This window comes from Carex rostrata, chromosome 15 (genome assembly GCF_964058835.1).
Source record: "Carex rostrata chromosome 15, lpCarRost1.2, whole genome shotgun sequence".
In the NCBI taxonomy this organism is placed as follows: Eukaryota; Viridiplantae; Streptophyta; class Magnoliopsida; order Poales; family Cyperaceae; genus Carex; species Carex rostrata.
Genome location: NC_135932.1, coordinates 5,562,237 through 5,584,669, shown reverse-complemented (window position 1 = coordinate 5,584,669; position 22,433 = coordinate 5,562,237). Strand labels below are relative to the sequence as shown.

The 22,433-nt window shown below is 31.7% G+C and overlaps 1 protein-coding gene across 1 annotated transcript; it reads right to left on the bottom strand.

The window, feature by feature from the left end:
• Positions 1-8,083: 8,083 nt before the first annotated feature.
• Positions 8,084-11,116, bottom strand: LOC144566915 (protein NRT1/ PTR FAMILY 4.4-like). The gene is made up of 5 exons (XM_078316958.1): positions 10,922-11,116; positions 10,492-10,706; positions 9,896-10,324; positions 9,009-9,142; positions 8,084-8,909 (listed from the first exon to the last, which is right to left on the bottom strand). The coding sequence occupies exons 1-5, from the start codon at positions 11,001-11,003 to the stop codon at positions 8,123-8,125; spliced, it is 1,647 nt and encodes a 548-aa protein (XP_078173084.1). The 5' UTR covers positions 11,004-11,116; the 3' UTR covers positions 8,084-8,122.
• Between the last annotated feature and the right edge of the window lie 11,317 nt (positions 11,117-22,433).

Below are 22,433 nucleotides of genomic sequence, written 5' to 3'. Positions count from 1 at the left end.
TTTATCATAAAGCTTTGTTCATGAATTGGATGATTAATATCATTTTGTTGCCTTGAGTATTATTAAATTTATGAATCATTTCGAGTTCATGACTGAAATTGTGAAACTCCATAATATAGATGATATATACTCTTAAAAAGTCACTGACCAAGGTAATTAGCAGGAACACTAATTACCGCGATAAGGTTAGTATGTGGATTAAAAGATGGTTAAGTTTTACAAACCACCTGACACGAGATGTCATTTTAATCACATAGATACATGTTCTAGGAACATGGTATTTGACAGACCCCGAATGAAACATTAAATAGAATTGTGTTCGTGTCATTAATGTTTTCATTCAGTGTCAAGTTCTACAGTATGATGTATTTATCGTTCCCACTGAGAAATATGTATGTGTGATTGTTATCTACCGCTGTCCGTAAAAAGCAGTCATAACGGTAGCATTCCCATATGTATAGCTTAGCTGAGGAAGTGATAGTCTACCAAGAATACTATTTGTCCCTCGTATCTCCATACGAGCTATAGCATCACTGGGCCCCTTGATAGAGTAAGATTATCTGCTAGCGGTATAATTACAAGAGTAATTATATTTGATAATCTGCTCAAGATCAAGAAAAGATTCAGTTAGCAAGGATGGCACATATCTACCTTGAAACTAATCTGATAGCTATGAGACAGAAGAACAGACACAAGTAAATTGTTTACTATATCGTGATATTGTACTGTACAGCATCATCTGTGTAATTGGATGGTCATGATGTGTTGCCAGATGCCACCCATGATTATAGAAGTTAAAACAGTTTTAACTCTATTTACCAACATAACACAGATCCTATTGGGTCACACCATATAGGAGTTAATCGGAGAATCTTATTGTGATTGATTATAAATTGGTTATGATCAATAGTAAGATGGTTATAATTAATTATACGTGTTATAATTAAATTATAAATGTTATGTAAAAATAACAAGCAAAAACATTGGTTAATTTATAAACGTGTGTGACACGTTGTATAAAAGTTAACCGGTTAATTTATAAATGTGCAGGACACGTTGTATAAATTACCGAAACAACAACCGTAAGAAAAATATATATAATTGTTCAGAATAATTATACGAATATTATTTGTATTCGGGCCGAGGGCATTCGAGTCTTTTCAGATTCGTCCTTATCCGTATGACATGTCATCGATCCTATCCAGATGACACGTCATCGATCTTATCCACATGACATGTCATCCTTATCCATTCAATGGCATATCTTGTAAATAGGCCGAACTTGGAGGGCATTTTGGTCTTTTGGCAACCGACCCTAAACCCTATAAATAGGGGTGGAGGGGTAGAGAGAAAAATTGCTAATTCACTCGTATCGTTTCGTGTCGAAACGGATTGGTATTTTCTCTCTTTCTCGGTTTCTCTCCCAAATAGTGTTTCGGTTGAGAAAAGAAAGTTATACGTACTTGACGTATAATCTTGCGGGTTGTTGTGGAGTATATTTATGGGATCGATGAATAGTGTTTTACCGAATTTAGCGGTATGTCAGTTTTGCATATTGATGAAACTGAGCAACCGAAAATTCGTGTTTACGGGTTTTCGTCTTTTTCCCCATGAATAGTGTTTTTGCAGAATTCCGCGGTTTACGGTATTTCTGGCAGAAGAAACAAACCGCTCTCCGGTTAGTCCTGGTGGATAACCGATAGAGGCATCAGACGTCTGATGCTCCGAGTCGATTCCTTCCCTAGTGAGGCTCTACTCGCTCGATCTGCATTCCAACTGTGATTTGGAAACAAGGTATAAATATGTTATATTAATCTATTTAATTTGTAAGTAGATTAAAGTTTTAGAAATCAATCATGGAGTAGATCTGTAAAAGGATTAAATTGGGTTTTGATGCCAAAGGAATACTGAAGGTGGACCGCTTTGGAAAGTTTCCTGACATACACCGTTTAATCCTGATCTTAAGTTGGCCGTAGAAATTTTTGTTCTACGGTCATTCCGCACCTTAAGCCTAAACGGTTTCCGGTTAGCACCGCGTGAACCCCAACATAATACACCCGAGCAAAATAGAGTGTCGGAAAGGAAAAATAGGCACTTATTAGAAATGACACGAATGTTAATGTTTCAAAGTAATGTCCCTAAAATATATTGGTCGGGTGCTATACTTTGTGTTACACATGTGATTAATAGATTACCAAGTTCAACGCTAAAAAATAAAATCCCACTAGAAAATCTTTACCAACAAAAAATTACTTTTTATCACTTAAAAATATTTGGATGCACAAGTTTTGTACATATTAAAAGAAAAAACAAACTAGATTTTGTATCAACAAAAACTATTTTCTTAGGATATTCATCCTTTAAAAAGGGACACAAATGTTATGATCCTATTTATAAAAAAATATTTATCTCTAGAAATGTTGTATTTTTTGAAAATGAACCGTATTTCAAAAAAGGGGGAGAAATTCAAGTACCTTGTAAAAAAAAAAATTAACCCATGATATCCTACTTTGAAAACCAAGACCTTGTTCAAAATAAAAATGATACAAGTGATCATGAAGAAGAAATAGATGAAAATGAAGTGATGCAAGTGAAACTGAAGTAGAATGTAATTCGGGACCTAAATGAACAACTAGAATATCACAACCGTCTACTAGACTTAGAGATTATGTAACCTATACCGTTCAATATCCCATACAAAATTTTATTTCATATAATAAAATTTTACCTTCATACCAAGCTTTCTTTACTACTATAGAAAAGAAGTAGAACCGAAAAGTTACTAAGAAGCCATTCAAAAATCAACTTTGAATAAAGTCATGAAAGGAGCTAAAAGCTATAGAAAAAAAATGAAACATGGGTAATCATGAAAGGAGCTAAAAGCTATAGAAAAAAAATGAAACATGGGTAATTGTTCCATTACCAAAAAATAAAAAACCCGTTAGGTGCAAATGGGTTTACAAGATTAAATATAATTGTGATGGTACCATAGAATGGTATAAGGCAAGGTTAGTGGCCAAAGGATTTACACAAACCTATGGTATATAATACAATGAAACTTTTGCACCGGTTGTAAAAATGAATACCGTTAGGGTCTTATTTTCCATTGTCGTAAACAATGGATGAAACCTATATCAAATGGACGTTAAAAATGTATTTCTTCAAGGAACACTTGAGTAAGAGATTTATATGACTCTACCACCGAGTCATGTAAAACAAAAAATACTAACATTGTTTGTAGACTAAATAAATCAATATATGGATTGAAGCAATCTCCACGAGTATGGTATGAAAAACTTAGCTCATATTTAATTTCTTGCAATTTTAAAGTTAACAATGCTGACCATTCATTGTTTGCAGAAAATGAAGGAAATAATACAACTCTTGTGATAATATAGATGATTTAATAATCATCGGAAATAATTTAGAAGAAATTAGAAAAATCAAATCCCAATTAAAATAAAAATTTGACATTAAAGATTTAGAATATTTAAAATATTTCATAGGAATAGAAGTAGTTTTTTCCAACAAAGGCCTATTAATTTCACAAAGAAAATATACTTTAGACTTATTAAAAGAAACCGGTAAATTAGGTAGTAAACCGGCCTCTACACCAATAGATAGTAAGTATATATAAACTAAATATCGAAGATGGTGAACCTTTAGAAGATATAAACCAATTTCAAAGACTTGTAACAAAATTAATTTATCTCACGGTAACCCGTCCAGATATTTTATTTTCTGTAAGCCAAATTAGTAAATTTATGTATTCACCAAGAACACCACATTTAGAGGTCGTAAATAGAATTTTGAGATATTTAAAAGGCAATCCCGAAAATGGCATATGGATGAAGAATAATAACTCTAATGCAATATGTGGCTATTCCGATGCAGATTGAGCCGGTAGCTTTGAAAAAAAAATTACCACCGGTTTTTGCATATTTGTAGGCGAAAATTTAGTTACATAGAAAAGCAAGAAGCAAAGTGTCGTGACACGATCAAGCGCGGAAACGGAGTATCGAGCCATGGCATCAACCGCAAGCGAATTGATATGGCTCAAACAATTGCTTAAAGATATGGGAATCAACTTTAATCAACCCATGAGAATGTATTGCGACAACAATTCGGCACGTCACATTGCTCAAAATCCCGTATTTCATGAACAGACCAAACACATAGAAGTAGATTATCATTTTATTAGAGAGAAGGTCCAAGCCAAGAAAATAGAAACACCGTTTGTTCAAAGTGGAGATCAACTAGCGAATGTGTTCACAAAAGAATTGAATCCAAAATCGTTTGAAGAAATCACAAGCAAGTTAGGATTACTCGACATCTATAATTCTAGCTTGAGGGAGAGTATTAAGAATAATTGAAAATAAAAGGGTAGAAATATAAAATAAAAAAAGGACTAAAGTGTAATTAGGATAATTAAATGATTGTACCGTTAGGTACCATTTTTGAGTACCAACAATAAATTTGAAATGAGCATGTAATACACAACAGAAAAAATTCAAAAAAATTGTCTTCTCAAATTTGCATCTCAAAACTCAATAGTATGTGATTACACCCAAACATCCAAGTGTAATTATTAGTTTATTATAGGAAGATTCCAGGGCGTTCCCTTTTTTTGCGCCTGATTGCGACAATAACAATATAATGACGAACTAACAACAAAAGCCCTTTGCTATAAAATTGTTAGTTGAGTGTAAGCTCGATAAGACGCTAACCATAAAAAACAAAAGCCCTTTGGACTTTGAGAGCTGAGATAAACTTATTATATAAAAAAACTACCAAATATTCTTACTGACTCGGAACAAATAAATGTGTTAATTTAACAGCTTAATTACTTTCAACTAATATGTTCTAGTCTAGTTAATGCAAAAAAAAGAAAAAAAAGATAGGAATTGTGTGGAGTACTCATTAATTAGTCATTGACTCATTGCCAGGTTGCCATTTGGAGATTGTTTGGTGATACGTACTGAGTTCTCGTTGACTTTGTCATGTCTCTTTCCTGGAAGCCCACATGGATTTGGTTAATTGTATATTTGAATATTATTTTACTTTCCAAATGACGACAACATCAATTGACTAACAGATCCAATTAAGATCACGCCAGAAGCAATAGTTTTTTTCATAAACCATAATTGAAAAATGGATTCTTAGGGAACCAATATGATTACAATTTTTTTTTCAAAAACCATAAGAACCGTGGGAACCTCACGGTCTGGCATTTTTTTTTTTTCCAGACCGTGTGCTTCTCACGGTCTTGCCAAATTTTTTTTTTTTTTTTTTTTAAAAAAAGCAGATTTTTTTTTCAGACCGTGGGGTTCCACGGTCTCAATTTTTTTTTTTTTTTTTTTTTTTATAAAACAGAATTTTTTTTAATTTTTTGTATTAAAATATTAGAAATGTTGAATATGTTTCTTTGAAAATAGATGAAATACAATATAATTTGATTTATTAGAAATACTGCAATAAATAACCCGGATCAATATTTTTCAGGTCGGATTTTTCGCGGCTGTAAGAAAAATTAATATATTTATTTATGTGTTATTAGAAAAAAATAAAAATGCTTAGATTCTGAGTTATTGATCCCGGTTCAAAAGTCATTTCTAGGTAATCCAGAAAATATTGTGATCTTTCTAGTAAATTTAATTTATGAAAAGTTGTATCTATTTTTGAAAATAATAATAACTTTTAAGTTATTTAATAATTGTTATTCAAAAAGAATTCTCAAAATAGATATAACTTTTTATAAATTAAATGTCCTAGAGGGATCACAATATTTTCTGGATTACCTAGAAGTGACTTTTGAATCGGGATCAATAACTCAGAATCTAAGCATTTTTATTTTTTTCTAATAACACATAAATAAATATATTAATTTTTCTTGCAGCCGCGAAAAATCCGACCTGAAAAATATTGATCCGGATTATTTATTGCAGTATTTCTAATAAATCAAATTATATTGTATTTCATCTATTTTCAAAGAAACATATTCAACATTTCTAATATTTTAATACAAAAAAAAAATTAAAAAAAATTCTGTTTTATCAAAAATAAAAAAAAAATAAAAAAATTGAGACCGTGGGAACCCCACGGTCTGAAAAAAAAAATCTGTTTTTTTTAATAAAAAAATCTGTTTTTTTTTAAAAAAAAATAAAAAAAATAAAAAATTTTTGGCAAGACCGTGAGAAGCACACGGTCTGGAAAAAAAAAATGCCAGACCGTGACGTTCCCACGGTTCTTATGGTTTTTGAAAAAAAAGTTGTAATCATATTGGTTTCCTAAGAATCCATTTTTCAATTATGGTTTATGAAAAAAATTCCAGAAGCAAGGCATAAAATAGGACGTACGTATATGGTACTAGTACATCCATATGAAGACAAAAAAATATGTGGCTTTTGTGGGCCGCCATGTTTGTTCTGGTCATCTATTATTAATTTAAATATCACCTAAAGGCCCCAAATTATATATAATATTTTTTTTTCAAAAAGATTAATTTATCTTTAATTAATTAGCCATTCGATAATCTTTCGTAATAAATAAAAGATTGCAAACACATCACTTGTGTTGACGTAAATCGGATTTAACTGTTTGAATTTATTATTTGAACTCAATCGAATAGATTTTGAATTTAAAGTCACCAACAATCTAGTTCTACTCCACGTAATAGTATATATTTTTTTTTGTTAAGATAGAAATATGGATGTCTTATCTTATAAATTTCAATTAATATTTATAAAGAACTTCTAATTTGAATTTCAAATTCACAACCTTCCACAGAAAGGATATTGCGCGCCCTTTACCTCTAGAACAAAAGTTGGTTCTTAATATAGTAGATGTGTTACTAAATTTTAAAGTTGGAATTAATGCAACAAACTTGAATCATTTGCAATTCGCCATCCATCATAAATTATTAAACTGTACTTAATGTTCGAAATTTAAAATTATTTGATGGAATGCTAAGTTACTGTCAAAATCAATTAATATGTAATACACTGACTATTTAATAAATAATAAGTTTCACAATTTAAATTCTATATTTTTAAATTATATTTGTATGAATATCAAACATATATACATTAAAATTTGTTTTCTATTAGAATTACTCTATATTCATATAAAACATCACTGAGAAAAATATAATGATCTTATCATCAATTGCTTTGACCAAACAATTATCTATTATGCCATGCACTACTTATCCAAAGCCTGCACAATTCATCGTTTCCTTAATTAATTTAATCAAGTTATCGATCTGAGTTGACTATTGGTGATATGGAACTAATCAAGACATGGCTACTTATCATCCTATCACAACTTGCACAAGTTGATCCACTATGTATATATCTACAGAAAAAAAAAAAGTCCGCTTTTTTCATGCAATTTGAGTGCAGATATGATTCAAAAGCCATTTTTCCACAATTATGGCTCTTGAAAAAAAAAAAAAAAAAAAGAACTTGGACTTGAAACCAGTATGTGCGAAACTTTTCATTTATGGGGTGCGCATATTTTGTGCGCAAACTAAACTTATTATTGTATATCATATGTGAACTTTCTCCTTTACAATTTATTCAGATTCAGTGTCTATTGTTTGCCAACTTCACCATTCTATGTATTGAAAGTACACGTTCATCAATTTTATTATGATATTATCATCGTTTGAAAACTCCAACGATTCTGACTCCAATTGTGTGATTCGTACAGGAATTGGCTTGAGATCAATTATTTCCTCAAATTGCCGTTCTTAAATTCGACTCCCCACCCCTCGCTCTCTCTCTCTCTCTCTCTCTCTCTCTCCTATATGACAAGATGGCAACCTCCTGCCCTGTCTTGTAGGGGAGAGAGAGGTGATGTTTGTTCTTTGTTGTTTTTCCCGTTTCATCTAGAAACTATTTATTCTTTGTTGTTAAACAATAAGTCTTCCATCGACGATACACTCAAGGGTTATACCAAGTTACCAACTACAACTACAAATACAAACATGTTGTTCCTATACTCAGAATTTAATAATTATAGAATTAAATTATATATATGGATCGAGTATACATTTACAAATACAAACATGATTATAGCTGCAGCAGATAATATATATGTAGTCGTATCAAATCTGTATTAACTAAGAACTTTGCCTTAATAAGTATCTCCTTGCACAAAATACAAAAATAAAAAAGCAGAGAAATTCTAGAGCAGTTAAGAACGCATAGAAGAGATCAAGCCTAGTAGACTCAAAACCCATGCCATCGAACCATCCATTTTCCTTATCTCCATGTCTTGTAACTCTGCCTATGACAGCGACAAGTGCACCATCGAGCCAGATAGCAGTGCCGACAATACAAAACACCATAGATGAGCTTATAGATTTCAACTGCACTGGCAACTGATTGCTGAAGAACTCCATTAGTCCAACAAATGAAAGTATTTCCATGAGGCCAACACAAATAAATTGCGGTAATGACCAAAGAAAAGATAAATCCTTTGGATCCTCCGCCATCCTCCTTTTCCTCTCTACTAATGCCGCCACACCGGTACCAAGCATGGCAAAAACAAAACCTACACCGGCACGTACCAAAGGTGATGTAGTACTGTAGTATTTGTTGCTTGTATACCTTTCCATTATCGGTACAATAAAACGGTTGTACATTACTAGTACAACAAATTGAATAACTATTGCAACTGCATAGAGTGATGCAGGAGCAATTTTGACTCCCATTAGTTTTGTGTTCATAGTGGAGGCTGCCGGTGCAGTTAATGTGAAGAAGAAGGAAAAAGGCAAGTAACAAAAAATTGAGCTGATGAATATTGGGAGCATCTTTACAAAGATTTTTGCCTCCTCGACTTGAGAAATGTCGCAATACGACCAAGCGTCAGTGTCACCTGTGTACATTGACGCTATATCGAGGAACCTGCAAAGAAATTTTCAGGATTAATTATGAATATCAGTAAAATATATAGCAAAGAGAACATACATGATTTTACTTTGTTCTCCAAAAATAAAAATCTACCTGAGATCTTTTGTGCGAGGAAGTACTTCTAAACTTGTTATATTATCATCTGTCGCGTCCTTAATAATTTGAGGATCTTCTAAATTCTCAGGCGAAACATGAATTTTTCTTTTTTTAAATGCAACCACAAAGACCTAGAATTCAAAACAGTAGTTCTTTTTGTCAGGTTTACAGAAATTGCTCATTGAATACACAATAATTCATCACTTTATTTTTGTAAAATGGATGCAGTTTTCATTCCAGAACAAAGATTATGATATATGCTAAATATGCATGATACATAACGTATTATGCAAATTATGTTATGTAATGATCATTTCTTAATATTGTCTACCTAATTTACTTACGTTCTATATTGATTTATTTATTAGATCTTTAATTGGGAAAACGAATTAATTAATTTAATCTGAATGTTAAAATAGAGATATGATTAGACGTACAATTTAGTTTTATATTAATTTTTTTTTTTTTGAAAACTTGATAGTAGCTACCAAGGTTCGAGTTTTATATTAAATTAATTAAAGATATTGTCATGTATGAAAAACACCACTTGACTATTTAATTATACATCATTTAATTTGCTAGCATGCTTAACTAATGTACAAATATATTTTTTTTTTCGTTTGAGTATAATCTTAATCTTATTAATTATTAATACCACTTAAATTTAAGCATTACTGTTTTTTCTCTTGGTAGTTACGCATATAGGGAGCTATAAGACCTTAATCAGACTATATTAATCAATTTCTATATAAAACTATATCATTAGTATAGTCGCACAAGAATATTACACGTTCCTATATAAAACTAAAATTCAACAGAGAAAAAACAGGAAATATCATGCTAGATGTGTCTAGTTGATATCATGCATTACAACATATAGGTACCTGCACTATACGAGTCAATGGACTCCCACAAGGCTCTTTGTAGCGGTAGATGGGAAATCCGACGGCTGCTACTAACAGCCCGGCCAGAATAAACAGCGCGCAAACGCCTAGTCCCAAATCCCAGCCCTTGAAACTCTGAACCCATACCACAAGTACTAAACCAAGAAATGCTCCAAAGCAAGTGGCCATGGCTGCAAAGTCAAAGAACTTTATTTTGAGCTGTGACTCTGATGGATCGTCAGAATCGAATTGGTCGCCCCCAAATCCCGGCGTGGTGACGCGCATGAAGCCCTCTCCTAGTGCTATCATGAAGAGACCAAGGTAAAGCAGGAATGCTCTCCATCCATGCAAAGATTCGCAGTCCATTAAGTTACATGCTGGGAGGTGGAGCGAGGGAATGTGCACTTGTAGTGCAAGCAAAGTATATCCCTTCATATAAAATATAGTTCATAACATTAGCATGTTAACGTGCGAATTTATCTCAAGTTCTAAACTGAAAAAATATTAATTCTATATATATATATATATTTTTATATATTAATTCTATATGTAAGCGTGAGAGAGCAAGCAAATAATAAATTTAATAAAAGATGTACCAGTATCTCAAATGGGCCGAAGAAGAGAATGACTTTGAAGCGGTTGATATATGAATCAGCGACGAAAGCACCTAATATGGAGAGCATCCATGTGGCACCGCCAAAATTTGTGCTGAGGATAACACTACGAGCGATGGTCATGTTGTGAGTCGAACGAAAAAACCCGACAAGATTTGTATTTGCAGCATTGATACTGCTTCTCACCACCACCAAAGCTGCATACACCACATCTCTCGGTCAAAACAAAATTATACACAAAATAAGAAAAACAAAAAAATGTTGATGCAGCAAAGGTTTTCATTATTGAATCAGTACTGGTAAAAAATTGTGAGAGCAAAGATTCTAACTTATTAACTTTCCTTTTATTAACAGACTGAGAAATGTTATGAATATCAGAATATATATGAGATAAAAATAAATGCACGCTTACTATAGAGAAACAAAGTAGCTCTAACCCCTCCATGCTTTCTTGGATCGACTGGGTTACCTCTCCAGTTCAAAACACCCTCCATTTTCCCCTCTCTCTCTCTCTCTTTCTTTTTAAAAAAACCTTCGCAGCGTCGTGAGGAGGAATTGAACTCTACTTTTGGGTATAACAACTTTAGGACTTTCTCCTAGCCAATTGTGCTACCTCTTCTTTCTCGTCTCTCTCTCTGTGAAAACCTTACCAACGGCTGCTCTGTTTGTGTTATTGCAGGAAAGATGTGCGCAAACTGCGTATTTATAGAGGGACCTCGTATTAAAGTCCAAGTTTCTTCTGTTAATCTATATTAAAGTCAAATGATCAGTAAGAAAATATTATACATGTGCTGATGAAAATTGTGATAACAATAACAAAGATAAATGACAAATGCATTAAGTCCACCTATTAAAAGTCCTCCTTAGTCCTTACCGTTTACCATTACAATTTTACGTACGGTTCCAGTACATCGAAGGAGTACAATAATCTTTCTTTTATTTACAAATTAATTAATATTCGGATTACTAAAAATTAGAAAAACAAAAATATGAAATTGTATTCCCAGATATCTGTTGTAATTGTAAACTGAAATTATTACTAAGCAAGGTTGTAATTGAGTAAAAAGGACGAGTTATCATAAATAGAACAATCTATATCTGAACTCATTAATTAATTCTTGACTTATTAAAATCAATGTGTTTCTTATTCTTGAATACTTAGGCTATATGATATAAGCAGTTATGTCAAAGAGAAACTTAATTCTTACACGTCTCATGACTCATTTTCAAATCAAAGAAAAGTACTACCATTTAAACAAAAGAGAACTGAGAAATCTCAAAACAAGATTAGTGCTTTTAATCACGTTGTCAAGATAATTTTCACTATGAAACATGTTTCTTCGTTTAATAATTAAAAATTAATGTTTGTTCGTTTAATAATTAAGAATTAATGTTTGTTCGTTTAATAATTAAGAATTAATGTTTGTTCGTTTAATAATTAAGAATTAATGTTTATTCATTTAATAATTTTCTTATTCTTGACTGATTAAGAACGAATTAATGTTTGTTCATTTAATAAAAGATATAAAGACGTACCGCAGGTACAAATTAGAGTTAGGTGTATATATATATGTTCGACAAATTAAATTAATTTCTACGCAACTTGCAAGACAACTTACCTTTTGTATTTTTATATTTATATGTACCATGGACCGATTTTTTTATTTATATCCCAAAAAAATATAAATTTAAAAAACTAACCAAACCTCTTGTCAATTTCGAAAACTATCCAAACTGGGAAAAAAAATTTCCGGTTTCAACACCAATTTCCGGAAAAAAAATTTCCGGTAAATGGATATTAAAACCGGAATAATTTTTTTCATTTTTAGGATTTTTTTTTTTAAAAAAACGGAATAATTTTTTCCGGATTTAAGATTTTTTTTTTCGGATTCTTTATTTTTCATTTTTCAGTTTTTATAATTTATTTATATTTTGTATTGAAGTATTACAACTATTAAATATTTTTTTTTAAATAGATGGAAAACTATATAATTTGATTTATTCGAAAGACTACTACAAATAATCCGGATTAACATTTTTCATGCCGGATTTGAAAATAATTTGAAAATACCGATCGTTGAATGCCTACCGTTGAACGAAAACTTAAACTGAATTTTTGAGGCACTAAACGATGTTTTTTTGAAATTCTGATGCCTCATTTTTTTTCATACCTCATCATACCTCATATTTTACATTTTCGTTTTCAAAGTCCAAATTGTCGATCCGAACCATTCAACAAAATATTTATACTAAAATATGCATGGAGATGAAATTTTATATTTTCCGGAATTTTTTTGCTATTTTTTAAGATAGTTACAAAATCACTGTTTTTGAACCGTTCAAAAAACATTTATTTTCTACCGATCTTAAAAAATAGTAGAAAATTTTCAAAACTTACAAAATTCCATCCCTAACCATATTTTAGTATGGATATCATGTTGAATGGTTCAGATCGACAATTTAGACTTTGAATATGAAGAAAATGAAGATATAAAATATGAGGTATGATGAGGTATAAAAAAAATGAGGCATTGGAACTCTCGTTTAGTGCCTCAAAAATTCAGTTTAAATTTTCGTTCAACGGTAGGCATTCAACGATCGGTATTTTCAAAGTTTTCAAAGTCCAAACAGTCAATCCAAACCGTTCAACATGATGGATATTTTAAAATGCGCTTGTAGATCAAATTTTACATTTTTCTAAATTTTTTACTATTTATTAAGATTGGTACAAAAATTCAATGGTCTGAATATAGCAATTTCGTTAAATACTTAATAAATAGTAAAAAAAATTCAAAAAAATATAAAATTTGATATGCAAGCACATTTTTACATATATATTATATTATATATACATATATATACATATATTATATTATATATACATATACATATATTATATTATATTAATTTTTCTTACGACCGTAAAAAATCCGGCATAAAAAATATTGATTCCGATTATTTGTAGCAGTCTTTCGAATAAATCAAATTATATAGTATTCCATCTATTTTTTTAAAAATATATTAAATATTTGTAATACTTCAATACAATAAATAAATAAATTATAAAAACTGAAAAATGAAAAAAAATCCGAAAAAAAAAATTTCCTAAAAAAAATTTTCCTAAAAAAAAAAATCCTAAATCCGGAAGAAATTATTCTGGTTTTTCTAAAAAAAAATCCTAAAACCGGAAAAAATTTGAGTGACTCTATGGTACTATGCATATTACGATTTGGCACTGTGCTACGGCTCTATATTCGAGTTTTCAAATCCTAACGGTCGATCCGAACTGTTCATCTTGTTCTCCATATTAATATGTGTTTGGAGATCAAATTTTACATTTTTTGAAATTCATTTACTAATTTTTTAGATTTATTGAAAATCACTATTTTTGGATGGTCCAGAATTTTCAGATCAAGTGATTTTCTAAATATCTAAAAAAATAGTAAAAAAAATTTCAAAAAATGTAAAATTTGGTCTCCAAACACATATTAATATGGAGAACAAGATGAACGGTTCAGATCGACCGTTAGGATTTAAAAACTCGAATATAGAGCCGTAGTACGGTAACAACCCGTGATATGCATAGTGCCATAGACTCACTCCAGAAATTTTGTTGGTTTCAGGTTTTGGTGGATTGTATGCATTTTAAAAAAAGATATGTTTTATTTATTCCTTTTTAATTAAGAAAGTCAAAAAAGTTATTGGGAGTAAACGAAGGTACGGCTGTACGGCTTCCAACGTGTCGTTTTCCATGAGCTCATAAGTGCGTTAGTCAACGCTCTGCTTTGTGTATTTATTTGATTGTTGTTGGTTTTTTTTTTTATATATATATATACTAAAGTTTTCCTAAATTAAAGAATAGTTAGTCGGTCATCTGTATTAACATTCCGATGGACAAGTACGAGTTAGCAATACAATTAGGCAACAAGTACATTTCGAATATATTAATATAGAAATTATTTGTTGGTGACAATATCAAGTTGAAGTCAGTAGTAAACTTTTCTGTGTTAAATACAAAAAATATAAAATTTGATTTATAAGCACATTTTAATATGTATATCATGCTGAACGGTTTGGATCGACTATTTGAACTTTGTAAACAGAGATAAAGACGTGGAGTATGGTTGAGGCACAAAACTAATAGTGCATTTTAACCCTACTCTTTATAGATACATGAAAGAGGAGAATAAAAAAAAGTAATAAAAGAAAATAATAACTAGCTTTTAGTCTAGTGACAAAGGCACATGGTCTCTATATGGAGGTCATGGGTTTGAAATCCAGATGGAGGAAATCATTTGCTGTGTTACAAATGTATTAAATAGTTGGATGGCTTGACCTCCAACCTTTACTCAAAAATAAAAGAGAAATAATAATAGACAAAATAAACAACCAAGAGAGGAAGTATATCCAGCATATGAAAAAAAAACATAGCTAGTCCAAATTTAAATAATAGCTAGTAGCATGACAAACTTGACTAAAACTTAAAATGCACAATAGAGTAGAAATTGAATTTAAATTGAATTTAAGTTTTCCACAACCACAAAAATATACTTTAATTATCAGGCTATAAGTAGATATGTAATATTTTATGAAAATGGTATATGAGGAGGGTCCCAATGCCTCATGTCTTTTATACATCATAATACTTCGTATTTTATATCTTTATTTTCAAAGCCTAAATTGTCGATCCGATCCGTTCAACATGATATCCATACTATAATGATTGAGCGAAATTTCAAATTTTTTATTATTTTTTAATATTGATAGAAAATCACTATTTATTAATGGTCCAAAAATAGTAATTTTATACCCATCTTAATAAATAGCAAAATAATTCCGAAAAATATAAAATTTTATTCTCAGGTACATCTTAGTATTATATTATGTTTAACGGTTCAAATCAATAATTTAGACTTTGAAAATAAAAATATAAAATGTGAATTATAATGAGATATAAAAAACGATAGCCATTTAGTGTATTTATACTCGGGCGGGTATGGGTACCCGGGTATACCCGGGACGGGTACGGGTACAAGGGTATACGGGTACGGGTATGGCGGGTATGATTTTCAAAAACCATACCCTACCCGTCCTATACCCTTAGCCGTGTACCCTTGACGGGTAAGGCGGGTACGGGTACGGGTAGGGCGGGTACAGGTATTTTATTTTATTTTTTTTTTTTGCTATTTTTTTTTTGTTGGTTTTTTTTTTGCTTTTTTTTTTTGCTGGTTTTTTTGTTGGTTTTTTTTTTGTTTTTTTTTTTAATGGCACCGGTTTGGGGGGGGGGGGAATCAGATTTTTTGAATTTTGAAATGGGATGAACAGTGGTCGGGTATACGAGTACGGGCACTCGGGTAGTCGGGTACGGGTAAACTCGGATAGGGTTTGGTCAGGTATAGGTCCAAAATAACGAGTCTGGTTCGATTTTTGCTCGTACCCGCGTACCCGAGTACCCGACCCATACCCAGGCTCGGACACGGATACCCCGGGCGGCGGGTACGGACGGGTATGGTCGGATATACCCGACCCGGATTTTATTCAAACTCTATAGCCATTAGAACTCTTCTAATAGTGTGTATATATATATAACTTCGGAAGTGAAAAAGCAGTTCTGACTTGTGAGTCTATGAATGTACGGTTGTACGACCTCCAACTTGTCCTTGGCCCATGTGCTCTCAAGTCGTAATCGTATAGTCATCATTCAAATTTGTTTATATGTTTGTTTATTTAGTTGTATCTTTTGTTCATAATTAAACAGTTAGTCGGTAATATATAAATAATTTTATCAAATGACTTCTTTTGAAAAATCCTCCTTTTCCTCATCTTTTCTTCTACAATATAATTATGTTAATTTTTACAATTATCAACTTTGAATTTTGAATTTTTATAGTCGTTCAACCGTGTAGTAGAACAATTTTTACCCTTCATACTTTATAATTTGACTTTTTTCAATTTAATATTTTCCAAATTAACTCCTAAAGCTAATACTAAATTCTAAATTTAAAATGTACAAAACGATATATATGGTCAAAGTATATTTTTTTCAAATTTTTATAATTTACAGATCGATCTTCATTTATAGTGCTGTCCTTAATTATATTGGGCCAATTCATTTATGCTGAATTTTGAAAAATTAATTAAAACCATGTTAATATGTTTCATTTGATTATTTTATATGTTATTAATAAAAAATTCGGAACAATGAACATCCACAATTTTTGACAAAAGAGCCAACAGCTGGAAATTTTAATGCAAAAGAGGTTTGAACGGACTCTAATCGGAGAAAAAGAATAAAATAATTAGTTTTTCAATATTCAGATTAATTATAGGAGTGAGGATTTAGGTCACATGATGAATTAATGCGCAAGTTAAATATCAATTATAAAAATATATAATTCTCAAACTAGTGCTAAACTAAATAGAATTACAATGAAGGGTTTAAAAATCCCAAAATTACTGTGAAAGCGTCTCAAATCAGGGTTGAAGTGAACAACATAAAAATGTATAACAATCATTTATGTATAGTTCGTGAAGTTATATAAACTACGTACCATTTAGGAAAATAAAGAGAATCCAAACCAATTCATTTGATGATATATAATTAGTATAATTATAAAGGTAAATTATTGTCCTCATTTGTAGAGTGCAATTTTTAGAAAATTAGTATAATTATTATATGAGGCATGTACATTCGGCCACGTTAGTATGTGATGACACCCAATCATCCAAGTATTTCTTGCGTGGTTTTACATTGACTTAATTATCAGTTTATTATAGGAAGATTCCAGAGTGTTCCCTTTTTTTGCGCCTGATTGCGACAACAACAATATAATGACGAACTAACAACAAAAGTCCTTCGCTACAAACTTGTTAATTAGTTGAGTCTAAGCTCGCTAAGACGTGCGCTAACCATAAAAAACAAAAGCCCTTTGGACTTTGAGAGCTGAGATAAACTTATTATATAAAAAAGAGGAGGGTTCAAATGCACCCAAATGCATCCTATCTTTCAAATCTTTTTTCTTAGTTTTCAAAGTCCGAATAGTCAATCCGAACCGTTAGATGTGATCTATATATTAAGATGTGTTTGGAGACCAAATTTTACATTTTTTGGAATTTTTTTACTATTTATTAAGCCACTTTGAAAATCGCTGATTTTACATTTTCTGGACCATTGGATCAGCGATTTTTCAAAGTGGCTTAATAAATAGTAAAAAAAATTCAAAAAATATAAAATTTTGTCTCCAAGCACATCTTAATATATATATCGCATCTAACGGTTCGGATTGACTAGTCGGACTTTGAAAAACGAGAAAAAGGATAGGGTGCATTTGGGTGTACAAAAATTTGGGTGCATTTGAACCCTCCTCTATAAAAAAACTACTAATTATTCTTAATTACTGATCGAACATCATAAACTCGGAACAAATAAATGTGTTAATTTAACAGCTTAATTACCTTCAAGTAATATGTTCGAGCCTAGTTAATGCAAAAAGAGTGTGGAATTGCTCATTAGTTTTTTTTTTTGGTTTAAAGTTGCTCATTAGTTCTCTTTGATTTTGTCATGCAACTTATCTTTCGTACAAGTCCAAATGGATTTGGTTAATTATATATTTGAATATTATTTTACTTTCCAAATGACGACAACATCAATTGACTAACAGATCCAAGATCACTCCAGAAGCAAGAATTTTTTTCATAAAACATAATTAATAAAACAAATTTTACGGAACCAATATGATTGGTTTTTTTTTTTTTTTCAAAAACCATAAAGATCGTGGGGTTCCCACGGTCTCAAATTTTTTTTTTTTTATAAAACAAAATTTTTTTAAATTTTTTATTATTTTTTGTATTAAAATATTATAAATTTTGAATATATTTCTTTGAAAATAGATGAAATACAATATAATTTGATTTATTAGAAAGACTGCAATAAATAACTCGGATCAATATTTTTCAGGTCGGGTTTGTCGCGGCTGTAAGAAAAAATAATATATTTCTTTATGTGTTATTAGAAAAAAATAAAAATACTTAGATTTTGAGTTATTGATCTCAGTTCAAAAGTCACTTCTAAGTAATCCAGAAAATATTGTGATCCTTCTAGGATATTTAATTTATAAAAAGTTATATCTATTTTGAGAATTCTTTTTGAATAACAATCATTAAATAACTTAAAATTTTTTGTTTTTTTTCAAAAATAGATACAACTTTTCATAAATTAAATGTACTAGAAGGATCACAATATTTTCTGGATTACCTAAAAGTGACTTTTGAACCGGGATTAATAACTCAGAATCTAAGCATTTTTATTTTTTTTCTAATAACACATAAAAAATATATTAATTTTTCTTACTGCCGCAAAAAAACCTGACCTGAAAAATATTGATCCGGGTTATTTATTGCAGTCTTTATAATAAATCAAATTATATTGTATTTCATCTATTTTCAAAAAAAAAATATTCAACATTTCTAATATTTTATTATAAAAAATAAAAAATTTAAAAAAATTCTGTTTTATAAAAAAAAAAAAAATTGAGACCGTGGAAACCCCACAGTCTTTATGGTTTTTGAAAAAAAAATCAATCATATTAGTTCCGTAAAATTTGTTTTATTAATTATGGTTTATGAAAAATATTCAAGAAGCAAGGGGTCAAATATGACGTACGTATATGGTACTTGACTACTAGTAAAGACAAAATATATGTGGCTTTTTGTGGGCCACCATGTTTGTTCTCGTCATCTATTATTACTTTAAATATCACCTAAGGGCCCCAAATTACATATAATATATTTTCTTCAAAAACAATAATTTACCTTAAATTAATTAGCCATCCGATAATCTTTTGTAATAAATAAAAGATTGCAAACGTATCACTTGTGTCGACGTAGATCGGTTTTAACTGTTTGGATTCGTCGTTTGAACTCAATCGGATAAGTTTCGGATTTAAACTCACCAACAACTTAGTTCTACTTTAAGTAAAATAATAGATATTTTTTGTTAAGATAGAAATATGGATGTCTAACCTTATAAATATTAATTTAAATTAATATTTATAAAGAACTTCTAATTCGGGTTTCAAATTCACGACCTTTCACAGAGAGGATGTTGCCCTTTACCTGTAACACTGTGAACTTTTAAAATTCAGATTTTATTTAAAATAATAAGTGGTTAAATCGAATAATATATATATACGTATATACGAAATTAGTGACGTGGATGGTGAACAATAATTATACGATTAATTGTGTTAAGAAAGAGGAACAATAGGTGTTATATAAATCATTTAAACAATATCGAACAAGTGGAGGGTTTATTTTGCAAAAAGACCACTTACAAGTGGGGGCCCTTGTCATTCTTTCCTCTCCCCTCCTTCCTTTCTTTTCCTGCGCCCCCTCCCTTTTCCTTTGCTTCCGCCAAGAGAGACAGAGAACGAGAGAGTGAGAGAGAGATCTAAACCCCCCGGTGACCGTATTGCCCGAAAACGGAGATTTAGGAAGAGGAGCTCAAACCTCGCACATCCATCCGTTCCATTGGTGATTCCCCTTTCTATTTCTCGCTCATTTCTTGATTCCTTGTTTTTAGGGTTTCGGTGAAAACCCGTAGAATTGTACCAAATTGATTATTCCGTGCCTTTGTTGTTTCTAAAGTATAAATTGATTGATTTCGTGTTCCAAAGTGCAACCAAATTTCCAATTTACGGATTTTCCCAAATTTCTCGATTCCGTGTTTTTAGGATTTCGGTGAAAACCCGTAGAATCATACCAAACTGATTATTCCGTGCCTTTGTTGTTTCTATAGTGTAAATTGACTGATTCCGTGTTCCAAAGTGCAACCAAATTTCCAATTTACGGATTTTCCCAAAAAAAATTGATTAGGGTTTAAATTGTAAAAGTGCCGGACTTTAATAAATTGACCTATGTATAGATCCTAACGAGCACGGCTAGCGGGATTGACGAGCTTACCGAGTCGCGAGATCGCGGACCCTCTACGTGCCCTACGTAACCAGGTGCGGGGGTTCACGGGATCTGTTTTGGGGTTTATTCGTAGAACTAAATAACGGTGCATATTATTATATTTATGTTGATTGCTTGATTTAAATAAACTGTGCATAGCATGTTGAATCTCTGATTGATAGCATTTGTTGCCGCATTGCATTAATTGTGATATTAGTGAAATTGAATTGTATAACTGTTATGATTCTCATGTTGGTACGGTTTATCGATTGTGATCTGTCGTTTTGAATAAGTGAGTGGAACCACAGTATGACTTGGATTGATTGTGTGAAGTGAACAGTGTATCATAGTGGAAAGTCTAGCTAGCTACTAGACTTTCCTCCAGGACCCTTATGCGCATCTGGAGAATGGCCCTAGTGAACCCAGTACCGGTTGGGTAAGGGAAGTGCAGTGAAATTTTAGGTAGAACTGTGGTTCAGTGGTTCAGTGATTCAGTGAAAGTGTCAGTGACTTCTTTTTGAGAAAATTGATATTCTGTTGCATATTCGCGGAATATGCCCGTGTATATTTTAAGTGATGAATTGATGAAATTGTATGACTTGAAACCAGAAATTAGAACTGTTAAGCCGGAGGTGATCGATAGTTGATATCTGTACCTCATAACCAGACGTATATATATTATATCTGTGAAACCAAATCTTTCTGGAAATTCGTTAATTGATGTTGATGAGATGTGAATTGAAATCCGTTTGAATCTATTCCCGGTACATGTGCATTTATTATTATTGGTAAATAAATAAATAGATGCTCTATTGCTAGTGTGTTTAGTTCTGGTGATGGATTTCTCACAAATCCAGTAGCCCTTTAAATTCCGCACTGAGAAAACGGATGACAGGTTTTCTCACCCCCTCCCCTCGGGGAATTTTTCCCCTTTGAATTGATATGTGCAGGTAAACGCGAGTGAAGTGGGACTCGGGCTCGACGCGTGAGTATAGGCCGAGCTAATAGGTTATGCCAAACCCCTTTATGCCTATTTTGAATGTGTAGTTGAACCCGTAGTCGGTTATTTTGATGTATAGGCTATATCGAACCGTATTATGTTATAAAACCCTAACGGTATGTTTTAAATTGTTGTTATGACTTAAATGTTGAAATTGCATATTAAATGTCATTAAAATTGCTAGTGAATGGGGAATAATTGTTTAATTATACGGGGATTTGATCGGGTTTGAAAACGGGGTGAAATTTCACGAAAATGGGCAAAGGAATGAAAAACAGTACCCTTATTGCGGCCGCAATAACCCTATTGCGACCGCAATAACCCTATTGCGGGCCGCAATGAGAGTAGACAGAGGAAATTTCGCGGATTAAAATCCAACCAGGTCATTGCGGGCCGCAATGAATGGAGACAGAGGGAATTCGCAGATTAAAGTCCAACCAGGTCATTGCGGGCCGCAATGAATGGAGGCAGAGACGATTTGCAGAGGCTGGAAATTTTGGAACTTGTTGCGGGCCGCAACAGCTCTATTGCGGGCCGCAATGAGGATTCTGAAAAATGTTGTTTTGGGTATAACTTAGCCAAATTAAATCGGAATTGAACCAAACTTGTTTTAAATCAAATCATATGATAATTTGACTAATCTGGGCCGTCGGTTAAAGGATTTTCATGCAATTTGACTTCCCCAAAATAAAATCAAATCATATGGTAACCTCAGACAACGCTCGCAGGGGGCTGCCGCCCCCCTGCCACCCCCCGCATACTAATAGAATCAGGCCCACCCATGTAAAAATATAACAATATATATATAAGTACCGCATTTTAAAACAAAACTGCGCGACCCCCTGTTCCGGAGTGTGACATTACCTCTAGAGCAAAAGTTGGTTTTTAAAATAGTAGATGTGTTACTAATTTTTTAAGTTGGAATTATAAATCATAAAAGGAGAATGGGGTGTTACTGTAGCTATGAACAGTG